At 50.6% G+C, this 21,283-nt stretch overlaps 1 protein-coding gene across 3 annotated transcripts; it reads right to left on the reverse strand.

Moving 5' to 3' along the window:
* Positions 1 to 300: 300 nt before the first annotated feature.
* On the reverse strand, positions 301 to 19,900 carry spef2 (sperm flagellar 2). Of its 3 annotated transcripts, none has more exons than XM_035379164.1 (38): positions 19,690 to 19,900; positions 18,797 to 18,899; positions 18,194 to 18,446; positions 17,812 to 17,982; positions 17,421 to 17,561; positions 16,802 to 16,881; positions 16,346 to 16,493; positions 15,836 to 16,024; positions 15,179 to 15,366; positions 14,902 to 15,070; positions 14,364 to 14,583; positions 13,303 to 13,424; positions 13,044 to 13,137; positions 12,435 to 12,493; positions 12,016 to 12,119; positions 11,402 to 11,655; positions 10,969 to 11,083; positions 10,442 to 10,599; positions 10,023 to 10,202; positions 9,182 to 9,289; positions 8,573 to 8,715; positions 8,250 to 8,377; positions 7,522 to 7,660; positions 7,243 to 7,380; positions 6,818 to 6,978; positions 6,502 to 6,588; positions 6,270 to 6,402; positions 5,547 to 5,688; positions 5,189 to 5,314; positions 4,915 to 5,053; positions 4,144 to 4,373; positions 3,702 to 3,808; positions 3,418 to 3,600; positions 2,882 to 2,980; positions 2,466 to 2,639; positions 2,121 to 2,330; positions 1,673 to 1,795; positions 301 to 1,430 (listed from the first exon to the last, which is right to left on the reverse strand). In XM_035379164.1, the coding sequence occupies exons 1-38, from the start codon at positions 19,745 to 19,747 to the stop codon at positions 1,374 to 1,376; spliced, it is 5,433 nt and encodes a 1,810-aa protein (XP_035235055.1). In that variant the 5' UTR covers positions 19,748 to 19,900; the 3' UTR covers positions 301 to 1,373. The 3 variants fall into 3 exon arrangements, with proteins under 3 accessions (XP_035235055.1, XP_035235054.1, XP_035235053.1); XM_035379163.1 differs by having other exon boundaries at positions 2,882 to 2,974; positions 10,023 to 10,208; XM_035379162.1 differs by having other exon boundaries at positions 10,023 to 10,208.
* Between the last annotated feature and the right edge of the window lie 1,383 nt (positions 19,901 to 21,283).

Raw genomic sequence — 21,283 nt, forward strand, 5'->3', positions numbered from 1 at the left:
TCTCTCCTTTATGAGTTCTTCTTTTGCATCTTTCCCTCAGCTTTCAAACACGCTGTACTTTTGCTCTTCATGAAACTAATCGAGATTTGCAAACAGACAGGCAGACAGAGAAAGACAGATAGACAGATAGATAGATAGATGGAAATTGTCTTTTGTTCAATATGATTAAAGAGAGGACTAAACTTTTTCTAATGACGAAGAATGTTGGGAAACTGATTATTTAAACAATGATTATCACATAACAAATGGAGCACAAATCTTTTGTTGTCGTAAAGACAAACTGAAAATAAATAGCAGATATTTGTGAAAATAAATAAATGATTTATTGTGACAGTTTAAGATAAATTACTACAATTTAATTTACCCGTTTAGCTTCTCGGCAATTGAAAGAGGAACAACTGGATGATTTGGGCCATAGGCTTCTCTGTTTATACAACCGGAGCTGGCCCTAGAGTTCTGGGGGGCCCAAACAAGAATGTTATTGTGGCCCCAAAGTGCTCCAACATTAATCACACCCACCATTTAAGCTTGAACTGCGTGGCCCAGGAATGGCTGTGCTCCTAAATGACCTCACAGAGTTCAGAGGTCACGCCAAGGACTGGCTCTGACCATAGGCTCTGACCCAACAAACTTTTTGTTTTACTTGTAGTTACAACAGCATGCCATAAGGGGTCACTGTAGTCACTTCTGTTTAGAGTCATTGCAACAGCACTGCAGAATACTTTCAGAAGGCAAAGGAAGATAATAAAATGGAAAAGAAATACAGTGTAACTGACATGGCTGACAAAATGCTATAAAACATTTCTGACACCTAGCAAGATTACACATCAGGGACACATAAAAAAGGAAAATTATTTCAGAGAATACCCTACCCTTCAAACATGACATACTACTCCTGATTATTATAAATAAATCTCTCTAGTAATATAGAGATTAGACGGCATAGCATCTGTATATGTCCTGAAGCATCTAAACACAGAACATCAGAAGCACACTATTATAAAGAGACAGCTGCTCTGCTTTTTGCCTCAGTATTAATAGTCATAATTCAAAATGGTGTGGTTTTTGTATCTAAACATTTTTAGGATTTTTTTTAACTTACACAAGACAACATCTAATTTTGTTCTTATTTTTCTAATCACATACATATTTATACAGCATTACATATTGTCAGTATACACCACAGCGAAAACACAAATGATAAAATGATACATTTTGCACTGAATTAATGTTAGCAGCTCTATGACGACTATAACAGACGTGCAGGGGCGTGGTAAACCATGGCTGGAGCAGGGGTCTCCTGGGGAGGGTCTGCATGCTTTAAGTCACAGCAGAGCAGAATTGGGGGATCTCCTGGGGGGGGTCTGCGTGCTCTAAGACTCCGCGGACTTCCCCTCGCTCAGATGGGCCTGCAGAAGTTGGTGCAAGTCCTGCGAAAACGGCACAGAAAAGGTCCCCGGTCACCGCGGATGTCATCGCCGCTTCACTGGGACCTCAGGGCGGAGCACAAAGAGGGGCCTTGTCTGGGCCTCGGTCACACATTCACAGTCCAGCTCGTGAGCCAAACACGCTTTCTGACTCCTCCCACTAAGACTGAAGCACTGTGGAAGAAAAGGCCAAGTGTGTTTCTGTGTGGGTGTGGTCTTCACGGTCTCAGCATCTCTCTACTTACAGTCAGCTGGTACTGTGGCGCGGAGTCCATCAGTTCCTGGAAGAGAGGATGCTGGGACAGAATCCCGAAGGGCGCCTTCTCCTCGGCACTGAACCCCAGGTCCCTGAAGACCTTCGCAAAATCCTGTTCACAGCATGACCACCGAAAATCAGTGTTAATCACACTCAGTGGTTTTCACCAGGCTACAAAATCTACAGGAGCTGGGTGTGGTTGCCATTTTCTTGAGATCTTGTTGCTATATCCTTAGATATCAACCTGTATTTATAAAGCAGGTCTTGAGATTGTGTTTATACGCATCCAGAAATATTCGACATAAGTCCCTCACAAACTTGCATGTTGACTTTCAAAATAAATGTGACAGTTTGAGTGACAAATGGCAGTTAATGTCAAATTGTAACAGTGTACTAATATATGACAAACTGCTGTACTTTTATAACTGAATGCCCACCTCCTCGTACTCCTCTCTGTTCCTCCCGTCCGGGTGGAAGCGATTGTAGCTCACTGACCTGGTTCCCCCATGGCAGATCACTTTCAGGAGGTCGGGGATGGACACCCCTCCCCCCTCCTCCCCCTCTCCCCCCTCCGCCCCCCCCTCGGCAGTCGCCGCTGGCTCCCCCCCCAGCTCCGAAGACTCGCATTCCTCCATGTACGGCACCGACTGCAGGAGAGAGACCAGCCACAGAGACCAGACGCAGGACAGAGGTTGAAGTGTGGATAGATGTTCTAACGTAATACTGTGACTCTAATCATAAAAATAGGGGTCACTTTTAGGCATGGGGGGGGGGGGGGTCACCTTTAGGAGCGGGGCGCTCCGGGGCCGGTACTGGAGGGCCCGTCCCGTGACGATGCTGAGCGCGCGGACGAAGCCCTGCTGGGGGTCCGGGTGCGAGGCGAAGTACAGCAGCATGTTCACGTAGTCCAGCCGGGCCGGGGGGGGCTCGCCGTCCGCAAACAGGGCGAAGAAAAACTGCGGCAGAGAGCGGGCACAGGACATGGGGGTGGGGGGGGGGATAACACAGAACCCTGTTTTTCATCCGACAACCCATCCATTATCTAACTCACGCCAGGGCCAGAGCCTATCCCAGCATGCAATGGGCTAGAGGTAAGAATACACTCTGGACAGCTCTTACACCCTCAACAGATTGTCCATCCCTCGCAGACACACACACACACACACACACACACACACACTCACACACACACACACACCTTCCTCAGGTTGCTCAGACGGTCGTAAGGCAGCGGTTCTGACGGGTGGTCCGGGATGGGAAGGCTGGTCTCGCGGGGGAACCACAGGTCCATCTGACCCTGAGACACAAAACTCTGAGTAGCTGGACTTCCCCTTAACCCCACAAGCTGTTTTGAAACTTCTTATTACAGGTAAAAGAACATCTCCACTGACGTTCCTCATGCAGTATGCATTCACTGGAAGACGGGTGGCAGAGAAACACGAGACTGTTTTACTTGAAGGCGTGTAGTCAATATGCCTGTTGCGTCTCAGTATGACAAGCTAAAGATGAATGTCTTCCTGTGGTCTTTTATTTACATTTTTGACATCATACGTCTTGGATGACATGATGCAGTGAAAAATTTTTGAAAAATATTATTTATTTTATTGAATGTCCCTTGTAGTGTATGCTTCAGCATAGCAGAATATATGGCTCTTGACATTAAGACTAGAGATGCATGTCCCCTGTAGGGGACGAACATGGCTTTCCAGGTGTTAGAAGGACATGGAGGCAGACCTGTAGGTACTGCTCTTCAGAGATGAAGCCCGTGTCTGCGGTGTCCACAGCCTTGAACCGGGCCAGAGTCTGCAGCAGCTGGCGCTGAGTCGGGATTGGCCACGGCAGGGCGACGCCCAGCAGGAAGAGCCGCCAATCCAGGACCTCCGAGCCCTGCGTCGCCGTGGATACCAGCTCCAGGACCTGCAGGAGAAGGAGTGAGCGGGAGGCGGGTCAGCGTGCAGTCACGCGCAGGGTTGGTTTCGGCTACACCTCACAGCCGTAGAGAGCGAGCGGAGGCGCACCTGAGCTTCAGAGAGCTTCAGCCAGGGCTCAGGTAAGGAGTCGCTCCCGAAGCTGGTGGAGATGAGCTGCTGCAGGCTCTCAGCGAGCTGCTGGGGGGACAGCACACCTGAGGGGGCGGAGAACGGGGCAGATCTTTACATTACATTACATTTATTTAGCAGATGCTTCGGCACTGGTAAAGTTACAGTAACTAGGTTAGCGGGTTAGTGGGTTGGCGGGTTGGGGTAGCCCTGGTAAAGCTACAGTAACTGGGTTGGCAGGTTGGCGGGTTGGGGTAGCACTGGTAAAGCTACAGTAACTGGGTTGGCAGGTTGGCGGGTTGGGGTAGCACTGGTAAAGCTAAGGTAACTGGGTTGGCGGGTTAGTGGGTTGGCGGGTTGGGGTAGCCCTGGTAAAGCTAAGGTAACTGGGTTGGCGGGTTAGCGGGTTGGCGTAGCTGACCTTCGGGCGCGACCTTGAGTAGCTGGGCGTGCAGAGCCTCCAGCTGAAGGACGGAGAGCCTGCTGCCCGGCGGGCGTTCTACGGAAGGCGGGCGAGGTGCGGGCACCGGGACGGGCACCACGCGGACGTCCCCGTTGAGGAAGAACTCCGTGCCCCGCAGGACCAGCTCCTGCTCGATCTCAGCGGCCCGCTCGATGTGCTGTCTCCCCACCTCCGCCAGCTGGTCGATGCTGTGGGAGCGTTTCAGAGGAGGCCGCTAATGAGGCCGGGTTCGAGGCCTCGGAAAACGTACTCAAACCTTCTCGCAGTGCTTCATTCGCCAAATACCCAGCCGCATAACTGGGTTCATCCAATTCAGCTACCATCATCTAACAGCCAATACAGCCTTCTCTCTTGAATATTTCCCTCCTATGCATAACAGTATCAGCATTTGTCACAAGCACTTCTTTTTTATTCACCACTAGACCGCTCCCCACCCTGCCCACCTCCCCTTCACGACAACCTTTCACATAATACTGGCCATGTCCATGTTAAAACAACATATAACAAAAAAAAAACAATAATGACATCAACAATAAATAAATACTTTGCTAATAAATATTAGCCATTATACAACGTGTCCCCCTGTTGCCATACTAATTACCCACCTTACCCCCTTTTCATTGGCTGTCTGACCCCTCCCCCTCCACTGACCAGCCCAACCAAAACCATTCTGGCACCATCTATTCTACACACTTCCTGTTTCCTGTTTCCTGTTTCCTGTTCCTTCACCTGGTCATCTCGGCCAGGAAGCGCGCCCCGTTCCACTCCTCCATCTCCCCATAAGCCTGTGCGGCACGCCGCTGGAGGCTCCGCACCACGGAGAGCGCGCGGGCCTTGATCAGCTCCAGGCGCACCACCGCCGCACGGGCTGATGGGAAGGGAAACGGGTCACAGGTCAGGAAGGACGCAACACCGGCTCCTTTTCTGAGATCTGTAGTCCAGTAATGACTGCTAACTACAGGTCTCCCTGTCTCCTGCTAGCAGATAGGGAAACTCAGTCTACCTTCGTGATCGAGCGCCGCTCCGTACTCCTGCCGAATCTTGGCCCTCAGGGCCTTCCTCTGCAGCAACGCCGTGTCCTCCTCCGCAGGGGGGGGCGGGGTGGGGTCTGGTACCGGGGTGGCACCGCCTGGGGGAGGGGGGCAGAGGGGGGAGCATGCAGGTTACATTACATTACAGGCATTTAGACTCTGTACACAGTAATAACGCGAAACCGCAGGCTAATCACAGATGAAAAACAGAAATGACTCAGACTGGGGGGCGGGGGGGTCGTGGGCTCAGACAGGGGGGCGGGGGGGTCGTGAGAGGTGTTGCGGCTGATTTTATTATTCCCGTCTGTGGTACTGTGGGGAGGCGCTCACTTTTCTTCTTGCCAGCTTTCTTCTTATCCTTGGCGGAGCTGGCCCTGGCTGACACCACAGACATTCTCTTCACACGCGGCCTCTGCACCAGCTGCTCCTCGTTCTCCTCCTCCTCCTCCCGCTGCTGCTGCTCCGCTGACACCTGATAACAGGTTTCACACACATACTTGCCAAATTACTCACTCACTGGAAGTGCAGGCATGTGAACACAGTCACAGTCGATTTGCGCTAACGTGCGTGCTCACAATAATACAAGCAATGTGCTTGGAGAGAGCTACGATGCTAACGTGCGTATGGGAAAGCTATGATGCTAACATGCGTATGGGACAGCTATGATGCTAACATGCGTATGGGACAGCTATGATGCTAACGTGCGTATGGGAAAGCTACGATGCTAACGTGCGTATGGGAGAGTTACGATGCTAACGTTCATATAGGAGAGCTATGATGGTAACGTGCGTATGGGAGCGCTACAATGCTAATGTGCTTATGGGAGGGCTACAATGCTAACGTGCTTACAGGAGAGCTACAATGCTAACGTGCATACGGGAGAGCTACGATGCTAATGTGCGTACCAGAGAGCTACGATGCTAATGTGCGTACCAGAGAGCTACGATGCTAATGTGCTTATGGGAGAGGCGTACAGGAGAGCTACAATGCTAACGTGCTTATGGGAGAGCTATGACAGAAACGCGCGCACGCCCTCGCCCTCGCCACGCCCACCATGTTGCTGACGGCGGTCAGGGCCGTCTGCCAGATGTCGCACAGCAGCCTCTCGTCCCGGGACGGCTCGGCGGGGTCGCCCCCGGACGTCAGCGCCTCCGCAGACGGGGGTCTCCTGGGGATGAGGGGGACTCTGGGACACGGGAGAGACGCGCAGCGTTAGGAGATGGTGGGGAGGGGGGGTTAGGGTTCATGGAAATGACTCTTGGGACAGCGCAAGCGTCAGGCTCACATTCTGCTCTTCTTCTCTTCTCCATCGCTGTCCTTCTTCTCGGGGCTGCTGCTGGTCTTCCTCTCAGAGTGGGCCGAGCCAGGGGGACTGGGAGAGACAGCAGCACTTAGCATGAAAAGAGCTGTTCAACAGACTAACTGAAAAGGTGGGGACAGGCTGAAGAGAGCTGTGAGCAGAGCCCTCCTCGACCCTACTGAACTTTCACTGAACTGCAGTCCACAAACTATACACATGATACTGTGTTTTAAAAAATAAAGACTGGGCTTCATTGGCTCCAGACAGAGGAATTAGTGAGTGGAGATCTCCCTCCTCTTGCCTCTTGTTCCCGTCAGGCTGGGTTCCTTCCATCCCATTGGTCAGGTCCAGCAGCGGAATGCGCACAAACTCCGCCCTCGGCTCCGGCAGGCCCCTCCCACACATTCCTCGGTAATAATCCCGGAGGACGTACACGGAATCCTGGAACCTGTCCACCTCCACCTGAGGAGCAGACGATGCAGACCAGGTAGCGCAGGCAAGGCAGATCGGCCCGTGTCAGTGTGTGAAGATAATCCAGCACCGCAAAATTTAACAGATCAAATTAAAGACCGAGGAGAAGTGCATTTGTGCATTTTCTGGAATCAAAACTGAGACAAGGGTGAATTTGGGTAGTGGCTGGGTTCAGGGCTGGAGTGTTTGGGTGGCGGTCTGAGGGAGTGCGTTACGCGGGACTGTGGCCTGGCGGGCGTGTGACGGTGCCCGTACCTGCATGAGCGAGCAGAAGTGGTTGACGAGCACGCCGCTGTGGTCGTCCAGCCAGCCGTCCCCCATGACTCCGGTCCGCTCCCGCTCCGCGTCTTCCCTCCGCCCGTCCGCCACGTCCCACAGGCGCTCCCGCAGGTCCTGTCGACACGTGTGATTAGCGTGTGGGCGTAGAGAGGATGGGCGGAGTCAGACTGAGTTTAATTAGCCTATGGGAGTAGAGAGGATGGGCGGAGTCAGACCGTGTGTAAACAGCGTGTGTGCGTGCACGTTCCCCCTCACATCCAGGCGCTGGTGTAGCTCCGCCTTGGTCCGCTCGTCGCTCCTCATGTCCTCGGGGACGGCGTTGTAGTCCTGCTGCCAGCGGGACACCAGCTCCTGCTTCTCATCCGGCCTCTTCAGGTACTGCTTAAAGTCCTCCCTGTGGGGCATCGCCAAAAAGGGCGCAGAGCCGTTTCTCTCTTTGATGTTTGTGCAGGTGTCTGAGAGTAAAAGGTGTCTCTCACCTGATGCTGTGCAGGTGTCTGAGAGTAAAAGGTGTCTCTCACCTGATGCTGTACAGGTGTCTGAGAGTAAAAGGTGTCTCTCACCTGATGTTGTACAGGTGTCTGAGAGTAAAGGGTGTCTCTCACCTGATGCTGTACAGGTGTCTGAGAGTAAAAGGTGTCTCTCACCTGATGTTGTACAGGTGTCTGAGAGTAAAAGGTGTCTCTCACCTGATGCTGTACAGGTGTCTGAGAGTAAAAGGTGTCTCTCACCTGATGTTGTGTAGGTGTCTGAGAGTAAAAGGTGTCTCTCACCTGATGCTGTACAGGTGTCTGAGAGTAAAAGGTGTCTCTCACCTGATGCTGTACAGGTGTCTGAGAGTAAAAGGTGTCTCTCACCTGATGTTGTGCAGGTGTCTGAGAGTAAAAGGTGTCTCTCACCTGATGCTGTACAGGTGTCTGAGAGTAAAAGGTGTCTCTCACCTGATGCTGTACAGGTGTCTGAGAGTAAAAGGTGTCTCTCACCTGATGTTGTACAGGTGTCTGATGATCAGGTTGCGTTCTCCGCGCAGGTTCTGCATCACGGTCTTCACACTGGACTCGTAGGAGCTGCAGGCGTTCTCCCAGTACGGAACCAGGTACTCTGAGATCTCCTGAACAGGGACACACGCAGTCTCTTTCAATACGACCAGCAGACAATGCATACATTTCCATTAACTATTATAGAAATTCAGCTGTGTCTTTTTTTTGACTTTATAAATTTGGTGAATGGGGTCACCAGCTGCTTCTACTTAAAGCACTGCGTTACTCAGTGCCTCCCAGAAGGCCATGGGAGGATGTGCGGGTACCTTGGGCAGAGGCTCGTCCACGTACACCCAGTCCTCAGAGCCAGGGGGGGGCCCCAGGTCCTCGGGGGGGGCGGCGCTCTCGCCCTGCGGAGCTTCGAGGGGCGATGACATGGACACTCCCCTGGAACGACCCTGGGAGCCCCCTGGAAGCCACACGACTCGCTTCATACATCAGATAACCTCATTAAAAATAAGCCAATCCTAACAAGATAACACTTTCTACTTGAGAGAAAAAGAAAAAAAACAGTGATGTGATGTCACTGAGAGGGAGGCTTGGCGTCAGTACTGTGATGTCACTGAGAGGGAGGCTTGGCGTCAGTACTTTGATGTCACTGAGAGGGAGGCTTGACGTCAGTACTGTGATGTCACTGAGAGGGAGGCTTGGCGTCAGTACTGTGATGTCACTGAGAGGGAGGCTTGGTGTCAGTACTGTGATGTCACTGAGAGGGAGGCTTGGCGTCAGTACTGTGATGTCACTGAGAGGGAGGTTTGGCGTCAGTACTGTGATGTCACTGAGAGGGAGGCTTGGTGTCAGTACTGTGATGTCACTGAGAGGGAGGCTTGGCGTCAGTACTGTGATGTCACTGAGAAGCGCAGTGGCGTTCCTACCGGAGCGTGCGGATCCAGACTTGGAACGCTTGCGCTGGCTTTTCCCGTCCGGCGTTTCCGGCTTTTTCCCTTTTCCGTCTTTTCCTGAACCCACGCGGCTCCGTGACCCTGGCGACCGACCGACCAGGTTAAACAGTGTTTATTTCCCCCGCGCGGATTCGCACGATAGCGCCGCGGATTAGCACGATAGCGCCGCGGATTCGCACGATAGCGCCGCGGATTCGCACGATAGCGCCGCGGATTAGCACGATAGCGCCGCGGATTCGCACGATAGCGCCGCGGATTCGCACGATAGCGCCGCGGATTAGCACGATAGCGCCGCGGATTCACACAACAGCCCTTTTTCTGATAACTTCAAGAAATGCAAACTGGTGGTAAGGCACACAGAGGAAGATCCAGGTCCAGAAAGTTAAAGTCCTCCCCAGTATTTTGCTTCAATCACCTGCATTTACTAATTAACACAATTTTGCAGCCAGGAGGCAGAGCTAATGAGTGAAATCAGCTGCCTGGGTTTATGGGTGGAAGAAACACAGAGCGGGACTTTTACTTCCTGACCTCTCATCCTCTGTAAGGATGTGAACTATAAACTATGCCAGTGGTAACCAACCCTACTCCTGGAGATCAACCATCCTGTGGGTTTTCATTCAACCCTAATTCAGCACACCTGATTCAACTAATTAACATCTCAACAAGATCTCGCTGTTGACTGAGGTGTGCTTAGTTAGGGTTGGAGTGAGAACCTACAGGACGGTAAGCCTCCAGGAACAGGGCTGGTTACCACTGAACTACGCGGTCAGAGCCATGACGGTCATGGCCGGGGCGACAGCGACGATGGCGTCACCTTTGGGGGAGCGGGAGGAGGACTTGGACCTGGAGCGGCGCCTCCCCGGGGGCTCCTGAGCGGTGGCGGGGGTGGATTTGGCGGGAGCGGCGGAGGGGGAGGCCGGGACGGGGGACAGGGCGGTCGATGCGACGGGGGTGGAGCGCACAATCTTCTCCCCGTGGTCCTCCGCATCCTCGCCTGCAGCTGGGAAATGAACCACATGGTGCTCAGAGCAGTGAGCAGCGGCTCAAAAGATCTTCAATAAGCACGCTGCTGAGAGTAAAACTGTCTTCTGTACTCTGCGAGAGTACATCTAACTCTAACAGAGTATATTTGGTCCCTCGTGAACTCAATCAGTGTTGCCGGCGAGTTCGTTTTGCACTGATGATTTTGCTTGGAGGTAAAATCTGAGAGCTGGAACTCTCCGTTCTCCGCACCTGTCTCCGCCTTGCGAGCCATGGCCTGGAACATGGCCGACTCCACCTTCCTGTACAGCGCGTCCTCCTCCACCTCGCCGTTCACCTGCACCAGGACGCCCTGCTTCCTGGAGAACCACCGCTCCAGCTTGGGCCAGGTGTCCTGGAATGCTGTGATCCTGTGGGGGTGGGGGTGGGGGGGGAACAGGGCGTCAGGAGCGTGGGTTTTCCCAGAAGCATAATTCTTCCAGCTGAGGCCACAGCTTGTTGCTTTCTTGCAACACTTACAGTACAATGATTTCGGTCCAGTTAACGGCACTAAAGACATTAATGGGTAATAAAAAAAGAAGAAGATTAATCACACATGCGAGGGGTCACTGCGATAGCGCAGTTATGCAGTGATGTCACCTCCCCAGCCCCACGCACATGCTGTCTAGTACTGCTCTGCATGGAGAAGAGCCAAGAGACCAGCGAATCCATGCCCACTGTAGGCCTGGGTGTGGGAATACATTCTAACCCCCACCCCCACCTGCCCCATTCTTCCCCACCTGTGCTGAATCTGCCTCTTCTCCAGGCTCTTGTCCGGAGGTGGGGGGGCACTGTCCTGGGCCCCCGGGTCCACGGGTGGGTCCCCCTCAGAAGGTGGGTGTGTCTCCAGCTCATCTGCAGAGACAGATGAGTGACAGCGCTGCTAGCAGCATCACCATGACGATTGTACACAATGCACAAAAACCTCTGTAGGGTGAGAATGGCTGTGTTGGAAACCGCATACTACCACACTACTACATACTCAGTACTTAGTATGTATACTGTGTAGTATGTGAATTGCCTGTATGCCAAAGATACCAGGATGACATACTACATCAGCCGAAATTTCCAGTATGTGACCAGAGCACACATCATGGGGTACTGTATCCCATAATGCAACGCGGCAGAGCTCTAAGCGTCGGCACACATGACCAATAAAGTCATCACACGCACCGGCCTGCTTGCCCGCCCGGTCCAGAGCCGCGCTGTCGGACAGGTCCAGCAGCAGGACCAGGTCCAGAGCGGGCAGGGGGGGCGGCGCCTCCCTGGGGGGGTTCGGGTTCACAGCCAGGCTGGCTCTCCGTCTCCCCCTCCTCCGGTCGGGCGGGTCCGGGTCCGACCCCCTCAGGGCCTTCTCCAGCAGCTTCGCCTGCGCCAAGTTCGAGGGGAACCCGTCCAGAACCCAGCCCGAGCCTGCAGGGACCTGTCTGTGACGGGACGGCAGCGACACTCAGAAACAGAACCGGCTGCTGCCAGAAACGGTCTAAGCGGTCATTTCGTTTAGTGCCACAGCCGTCCGTGTGCCACATAATTCCGGTTTTAAATTTTTTTTTTTTTTTTTGAAAGACAGTTTAATTGTGCAGTACTCAGAGATAGCTTTATCAACAGCTTTATCAACGCTATCGCTTTCCCGGTCAACAGTCTCTGACAAACCCCGCGACTGGTTTCTGTTGTCTTATGCAGTGATCTTAAGGTACATTTACCTGTAATAAACAAGGACGACTGAGGAAATGAGGTGGCAGGATTACTCAGGGAAAAAGACAAGACGCTGAAACGCAGCGGTTCACCTGACTCCCTCGACCACGATGTCCACCTGAAGCTCGTCAGGAAGGGCCTGTCCTTTCCTCAGAATCTTCTCCACAACAGCCCCATACTGGGCTTTCACAGACAGCTGAGGAGGAGATACTGTCATTATACCATGCGTGTGTGTGTGTGTGTGTGTGTGAGTGTGTGTGTGTGTGTGTGTGTGTATGAGCGTGCCCATGTACACTGGCCATAGCTATGCCACATATAAATTTGCATTCAGTACAGCTGGACATGCGGCCATTGGATTGTATGTTTGAAATACCATTGACACCGTATGTCTGAAATACCATAGACATCGTATGTTTGAAATACCATAGACATCGTGTGCTTGAAATACCATAGACATCGTGTGCTTGAAATACCATAGACATGGTGTTTATGTCTCTTGGTTGAGCGTTACCCTTGATGTTATGTCCTCGTTCATGGGCACTTTCAGCTCAGGAACCTGGGAGACGGGGCCTGGCAAACACAGAGCAGCCTTTAATGTGTTTCATTTTACAAACCTGTCAGTAACCTCTAACGGCAAATACAAATGTGCTGCCAAAATTATTTCTCAATGTCTCTACAGGTAATAACATTATTAATAATTAGTTCCATCCAAGAGATGTAATTTCCATCTACATCTTCAAGTAGTATTCAAGAGTTCATGAATATTACATTACATTACATTCATTTGGCAGAGACTTTCATCTTTCATCAAAAGCGACGTATAACAAATGCATAGATCACTTTGCCTCATTAAAGTCCTTCCCTTTTGTTATGACACGTGTGCATGATAAGATTATGGTCGAATTTCATCCCAAGAGCACTTTCAAGTTGGTCTTTTTCCAATACTGCTGTTCATCTAGAGATGCAGTACATAGCAGTCACTATGTCAATGTGGGTAAGGACATTTGCTAAATAAATACATGCAAAGCAATGCAAAGCAAGGACTGTATCCCTTGAAGACCCACTATAACCCAGTTATACGGCATCTATGATTTCAATACCCGTTAAAAACACATCAAACCTGATTCACGCGATACAGACAATTCGTCCCCTTTATCAAGGCCATTTTCCACCCGGTCAGTGATGTTGGATGAAGAACCAGGACTCTCCGCCATCTTGCACAAGAAAAGATCACCAGTCAATTAATCTGAAAGACATTGTTGCTCAAACAGATTGGCAGAGGGCAGATTAACTTCAGGTGAAGAAGTGACAGATCCTGGAGGGATGAAGACAGGTGAACGGCAGCGCCAGCCTGTCAGGTGAAACCCTCGCTTACGGACCTTGTTCTCGTTCCCAGCATCCTCGGCGTTCCCAGCATGCTCGGCGGCCCCCTGTATGGCCTGGAAGGCCTGCACGGCCTCCTGGACCAGAGTGCTGACCGACAGGACCTGGACCCCATGCACTGGAGGAGAAACAGCGAGGGAAACGCACAGCTGAAACACACACTCGTACAGCGCACACACACACACTCAAACTCGTACAGCGCGCACCCACAGACACACACACACACACACACACACACAAACTCGCACAGCGGACACACACACACACACACTCGCACAGCGCACACACACACACACACACACGCACTCAAACTTGCACAGCGGACACACACACACACTCAAACTCGCACAGCAGACACACACACACACACATACTCAAACTCACACAGCGCACACGCACACACACACACACACACACACACACACACTCAAACTCGCACAGCACACACACACACACACACTCAAACTCACACTGTGCACATATCAAACACATACACACACACACACACACACACTCGCACAGCGCACACACACACACACACACACTCAAACTTGCACAGCGGACACACACACACTCAAATTCGCACAGCAGACACACATACACACTCAAACTCGCACAGCGCACACGCACACACACACACACACTCAAACTCGCACAGCACACACACACACACACACTCAAACTCACACTGTGCACATATCAAACACATACACACACACACGCGCACACATAATGCACCCATACACACACTAAACAACATCTATAAGTACTGACTGCCAGTTCAGAGGTGGGAAGTCCAGGGGTCAGAAGGAAGTCCCACCATGTGTATCCTCCACCCATGGACTCATGCCAGCAGATCTCACTATTACTTCTACCTCCTGGCAGAAGAATTATGCTTATTAGCAAATCCAGGGGACTGGAACAAAATACTGAGGAGAACTTTCTGAACCTGGATTTACCACCTCTGCTTCCATTGATCCCAAATTATTATTTATTCTTATTTTAACTGTGGGGATCACATGATGATGATGTGTTTTTATTACTGTAGACTGCACACCTTGGGCTATCCTGGCCAGGCAGGTGGTCTTCCCTGAGTATACCTTCCCCAGGACACAGGCCTTCAGGGTGAAGGTGGGAAAAGATGGGGGGGGCAGCTCGGGTGGGGGCAGGTCCACGACCCCCCGCAGCCGGTTCACCACATGACCCAGGATGTTGTTGTTGGAGGGGGGCTGCTTCGCCTCCTGTTCCTCTGGCCACGCCCACTCTCCCATCATGCCCTGCAGGATAAAAGCAATGTAACTGCTGAGCTCACACACAGTCACACACATGCCATGCTCATCCAACACCTCCACTCGCACCTTTACAAATCCAGCTGGGACCGCTCCCTCAAAGCAAAAAAGTGTCTTTAGTGTTGTTTTATAATTTGATCCAATGTGACTTCAAATTTCACTTCAATGTGACTTACATAGCATTGTGTGTGTGTGTGTGTGAATCTACATGGGATTGAATGAGTATTTTGGACAGAACAGCGCTGCAGGTGCAATGTAAAGTGATGCAGTAACAGGGCGAAGCGGACGCTGGTCGCTCTCACGCACGCTGTACTCGTCGTAGTCCTGGCAGTTGAGGATCTCCAGCTTCTCCATCTCCACCAGCTGCTCCGGGGTGGGGGGGTCAGGGACGGCCTCCACCTGCGCTCCGTCATACAGTGGCTTTCCCGTGAACAGGAGCTCCTTCCACTCCCGCACCATCTTCCCTGGGATCAAACTGCGGGGGGGGCACAGAGACGCACGCTGTCAGGACCGCGGCAGAGCGGTGACCCCCACCCCCCCTGCCACGCCCGCCAAGCCCAACAGCACCCGGCGAGGTACCTACTTGCCCGTGAGGAGGCGGTACTCCCCCGCCTTGGTGGCCAGGTCCACGACCTGCTCCAGGACCTCGCGGCAGAACAGGAAGTGCTTGCGGTAGCGCTCCTGGGCTCGCTCGGCCGCGATCTGGTCGTGTTGCTCTCTCTCCCGGCGGATCTCTTCCGCGTGATCCCATTGGGCCTGCCGAGCCAGGGCCTGCAACACAGCAGCGAATGGGGAAAGGCTGCCTCACTAGCCCTCAGAAGAGTGCAGATTTTTAAAAATGTTTTCAGAATTCTAAGTCAGTGTTCTAGAACTCACTGCCTTCAGTCACCAGCAGTGATTGTGACATCAGCATTAGAATGTTCACTTCAGAACATTCTATTCACATATTTGCGATCTTACATCTTAAAGGGTTCACAAATAATTACTCGCATAAGAATTCACTAATTGACATTGTGTAGATTTACACAAATATTAATATAACCTTTTATTATACTACAGTGATAGCCATAACCATAATTATACAACACCTCATTCAACTGATTAACTAACCATGGTGTTCAATCAAGACATTGATAAGCATTGTGTCTTAGCTCTGGGCTAAAGCAGAAACCTGCACCCACACCGCTCGTTTTCGGATAAGACTGGATCCCCCCGCCCTGAACCCTTCTGGTGATCTCACCGCCTCCCTGTCCAGCGCCTCCTCAAAGTCCCGCTGCCGCTGCTCCTGGTACTGCCGCTCCCGGAACACGCGGTTCTGCCGGATCACGTCCTTCTGCTGCCGGACCTGCATGAGCTGCACGGCCAGCCTCCTCTCCTGCTGGGTCTGCCGGGTCAGCCGCTCCACCAGCTGCTCCTCCTCCATCCGGTCCTGCGGGGGAAAGGGGGCGCCGAAATATGAACCAGGAGCCCGGAGGAGGAAGGGTTCTGGGCCTCAGTCTCCTCTATAGCCCTAGAGCCCAGTTTGACTGGGAGACTGCGTGTTCTGGAATAGGTCTCAGGTCAGTGGTTTCACAACACCATGGTATGCGGGTATATGTATGGTTATGGACAGTTTCTTAAAAAGGTATAAACCAACCGATGAAGGGAATTTTCCATATTCAGAATGAAACAATTTCAGACCCCCCCCAGACCCCCCAGGCTGTATCGAGGGGGCCGGGCTCTGAAAGCGATTTCAGACCTCCCTGTTTACCTGTAGCTCCTCGTGGGCCCGCTGCTGATCCGTGAGGAACCGCCTCCGGCGTTTCGCCCTCTCTTCCCGCGCGGCGGTGTCCTCGGGCCCCAGCGTCCTGCCCCGCTGGCTGCTGGGAGCTTCGCTGTGAGGCAGCTCCAGCATCGCACTGTCCACAGAAAAGCATGAGGGATTTTATACAAAATGGCAGCTCATGCTGTGGAACTCATCCATTACCACGACCACCATCGTTGTATCGACGTATTCCAACAGCTACAGAGGGAGGACTGTAGAGTTCATGCAAATAACAGTCTTCCAGTCAACCAGATGAGGCGCTATTGAGCAATCAACAAACAGAACCAATTCAATGCTCTATCAGCTAAATAACTCCAATTATCAAAACATAAGCACATCCGTGCAGAGCAGAGGGGTCTATGATAAGTGCAAGTAAAGCTAAGTACAGGTCACATGACTGACCTAAAGGAGGAAGGGGTACAGCCTGTAGGGGACAGCTTCTTCAGGTTCTTCTCAAACTGCGCAAGCTCCTTGTAAACGCCCTGCATTGGCACAAAACCACAGAAAAGGTGGCATCCAATTACACCCTGTTACATCTCTTATCTGCTCAAACTTGCCCTCATGGTTGAGGCCAGTCCCAAAGGACTTAGCAGAATGGCCAATCAAAACACAGTCAACAGAAAACATGGCACTGTAAGGCTTGAATAAAAACCAGTCAGCTGAGGGAACAGAAATGAATGGTCATTATTGATCACTGATTTGTGTTCACTTTATTATAGACTTCAGCGATCCCAGAATAGCTTCAGTTTATTGTCTTACGCAAACAGTTTTATTAACATGATTAATTGATGAATGCTGAGGCGTGAAAGATGAATGCTTTTCTGAGAGGATCTGGACAACCTGCCCTCACTGCTGCTGTCATAGCAACAGCACCGAGCACTGGCCTTGGACTGAATAACACTCTGAGCTTCCGGACAGGGAATGCCACTGGGTCTGATCCCTCCAAACCGGGAATGCCACTGGGTGTGATCCCTCCGGACAGGGAATGCCACTGGGAATCACAGCAGCGTTCCGGACGCACCTGGATTTCCCGCTGCTTCCGGGTTTGCCTCTGGCGTTCCAGGGCCTTCAGCGTGCGGTCGGGCGGGGGCTTGGGAATCTGCACGATGGCGCCTTGGATCCGCGTCATCACTTCCTGCTGCTTCCTGCGGCCCGTGCGGCGCTGCAAGCGGCCAGGGAGACGTTACCCTCAAACCCCCCCTAAAATGAGGATTCTAAAGCTCCCTGTACGTCTATGAATTTTATATATACAAAACTTTACAAGCGATATATGCCCCATGTGCTTCACAGAAAAATGGAGAAACATATGCAGAGAACGTTATTAAAAAGCAGAACAAGCACAGTAATAAAAATGATATTGGACCAAGCGCAGAACAGACGGGCGTGGCACGGAATGATGCGGGAGCCGCTACCTTCTCCACGTCCTGCAGGCGCAGCTCCTCCTGCATCCTCTGCAGCCGCTGCTCCTGCTCGCGCTGCGCGGCCGACGCCCGGTCGCGGATCTCCCGCCCCCGCACCTCGAACCGCTGCGAGATCCTCTGCAGGTTCAGGTCCGCCTCGCGCCTCACCACCGTCCGCATGCGCTGCGGGGGAGCACAGTTACCCCACGACCCCGAATTTGAGAATGGTGAACCCGCCCCCAAAGCCACTATTCCACCACACAATTACATTTTAAAAAAAGTAGCCCAATCGGGTGGAAATCCGCCCAATCTGGCAACGCAGCCTCAGGTCACAGCGGGAGCTTCGGCCGGATCCCTGCTGTCCGTTACGCGATGACCTTTGACCCCCCCTCACCTCCGTGTAGATGTTGTTCTCCACGCGGTGCAGGCGAGCGGTTGCCGCGGGCCGCAGGGTCTCCATGGCGACGCCCGTCAAGCCCAACCTCTTCTTCTTCTGCAGCACGATGTACAGCTGGTACAGCAGCCGCGTGGCCGCCCCCTCCCGCTCCTGGATCACCGCCTTGGCCACGCCCAGGTCAAAGGGCACCCCGAGCAGCAGCAGAGTGGGCTCCAATCGGATGAAGTTGTTCAACTTGGAATTTGCTGCACTGGAGGGAGGCCAAGTGTTGATAAACAAATCAACGATTGAACAACCGAAAATATTGTGTTTGAAATAGTTAATGTTCCGTAATCAATTAAACTAGCATGCCAAAATGACCCAATGGGATGAACTCATATTGTGTGGCTTCCTATTTTAACTTTAATTTGTTTAAACAGAGGGATGGAAAACAGTTTCAATATAGGTTGTTTCTTTTTTTAAATTACATTTACTTTCTGAAACATTCTCGGAAAAATGGGATACAGGTAATGTCTATGTACTTACTTGTGCTATTAACTGAATTCAAATTCATTTAAACAACTCTAGCAAAAGGGATGCTTTTTGAAAGGTCAATGTTACCTGCTCTTTGAAAACTGGTCGAAATCATCCTGAAGTTGGTATTTGTGCAGGACTTTTCCAAGAAGATATCCACTGGAAAAATCTCGGGCTAATGAACTCCCGTCTGCAAGAAAGAGAAGCTTAACTAATATCATGCAATAATAACGAAGGCAGTATAGCTGTAACTTTAATCCGTATTGTGTACTCAGTTTTGGTGATTATCTGTAAAGATATCTTGCGGTTTGAAATTTGTTTGACATTCAAATTCCGTTATTTACAACATCTTATTCCTATGACCAAATATTTGGAAATTAATTCTGCATTGCATGATTTGTGAATTTATCACGGGCGTTATTTTATGCTTCATTCACTTCAGCCCCACATTCCAGTGTCAGCTGCTATTCATTTTCAAATCCTCATAATTGCATAAATCAGCGAGCTAGAGATTTCACACCAGTTGCATATTGCTAGGGCCACTTGTGATTTCCCCCCTCACAACCTTTACTATATTTCCCACCATCGTTAAGTCATACCAAAATTGGCCACCGCAATAACTCAAAAACGGGATGACAAAGTTGTCCGAAACGACTTTTCCTGGAAGGCAACAATTTTGGAATTATTTTCACAATCTTCGATTTAACAGTGAAAACAAGCTAATAGAAATTAAATATCAGTCTAGTTGCATCAATGCGGCAAAACAGTCGCTCCTAAGTAGGCTATCTCGCGCTCATACTACGCTGACCTCAGGTGACTAACGGAGTTCGTAAGTTTCATGCATGTAACGCTGGATTTAATATATAGTTATGATCGCTTATAATAGAGTACACTAGTTATTAAACAGCTATGCAGCAGGTTCTAGCCCCTTATTTCGAACTGCAAGCTATCTTTACCGCGGTATTTTCGACAACACTTACCCACGGGCTTAGATAATTGAAGCTCCGAATTAACCCAGCGACACAAAATATCAGTCATTTTGCTTTGTTATCTCCTTCCAGAAATGTGAGCAGATATGCCGGATAAAAGTACCCGGCCACAGCTGATACGAAAAAAACACAAACCAACACCTCCGTGATCTCAGGACACACGGACCTCTTGGCGTCTCGTTGCCGTAGCAACATGTAAACTCACGCCGCACCCTTCCCCGGGAGCGGTAATCCCGACTGGAGCAGCGGTGCTTGTCAGGCGTCTCTGCGCCAATACGAGAAAAGCATATGCGCGCGACACGTTAGGGTGACGTGACGGTGTTATTTTGTTTGACAAAACGTAGGCTATATGGATAGAAGCGTACCAAATTTTGCTCTCTCCCCCTCTGTCAGTGAAATTTGTTATTTTTGCTATATACTTACAGTAAGGCATTTGCATTTCAGATCAAAATATGAATGAGACAAAAATGCAAGCAATCAGTTTTTATTTCATGGCACGTGCTTTGCCATTTTACAGACAGCTGACTTGGTGTTGAGTTCCCTCTTTTTTTCAATTCGGCAAAAGTAAGTTAACGGATGACTGACAGGTGTTACCTGTTGTTCAGGAGTTTCCTTTCGCACGGATTGTTCGCACATGAAAGAGCAGCGAGTGTCTAGTCTTGCTTTTAGCCTTCGTATTCATTTGTGGAGACTGCATTTTGAGTCAGAGGCACACACCATCATGAAGACCAGAGGACTTACCATGGCTGGAAAACAACCGCAAATATATTTGCCTCTGAAGTTTAATTTAACGGAAGATATATATTATTTTTCCATCCTGGTATGAGCTTCACAACGAGGCGTAGTGTGTAAGGGGCTGACCTTCTGGGCCATATATGGAAATTAATAAAGCTGCATAATGATACTCTGAAGTGTTGAATGTATTGCATCAGCCTCAAGGCTGTGAACAGCGTTCTTCAGGGAGCACATCATGCGTCTCCTTGAGGGCTGAGCAGCAAAGAAACTCCGACGCAGCGTGGTATTATTCATATTTTATTTATGTTATCCTGAATATCTTATTCAATAGCACAAATGGATTTCTAATGACAATGTATACACACAAAATTAGCCTTCTTCCTTATTCACAAAGCACCTCCCTAAATTTTATTTTAGTGTCAACAAAGAGCTTTTAAAAACGGTTTGTGTTAGGGTCATTTAAGCCGTGTTACACCAACTGAAAAAAAAAAAAAAACATTCTCAATGCTTAACGAACGACCAGCCATTTGCATAATTTTTTGAAATCTTCTTAATCCAGGTTAGTATCATGCACTTTTGCACAGTCAATAGAATACTAGTGTTTTTACATATTCAGCAAGTATGAGTGTACATAACAATTATATCTTAGGTACAGTTGTTAGCCTACACAGGAACAAGTTCTGCAACATGCACATAGGAAAAGATAAAGCAATTAAAACCAGAGAAAGACCCAGGAACTGTAACCAGTTTGCTTGGGTGGAGCCAATCAACACGTAGAATGAGGGAGCGACTAGCTCCGCCTTGTTTTCACACAAACTCCACCTGCACCTGCTGAAACGGCTCAACCTTC

The sequence above is a fragment of the Anguilla anguilla genome, chromosome 10 (genome assembly GCF_013347855.1).
Source record: "Anguilla anguilla isolate fAngAng1 chromosome 10, fAngAng1.pri, whole genome shotgun sequence".
Classification (NCBI taxonomy): Eukaryota; Metazoa; Chordata; class Actinopteri; order Anguilliformes; family Anguillidae; genus Anguilla; species Anguilla anguilla.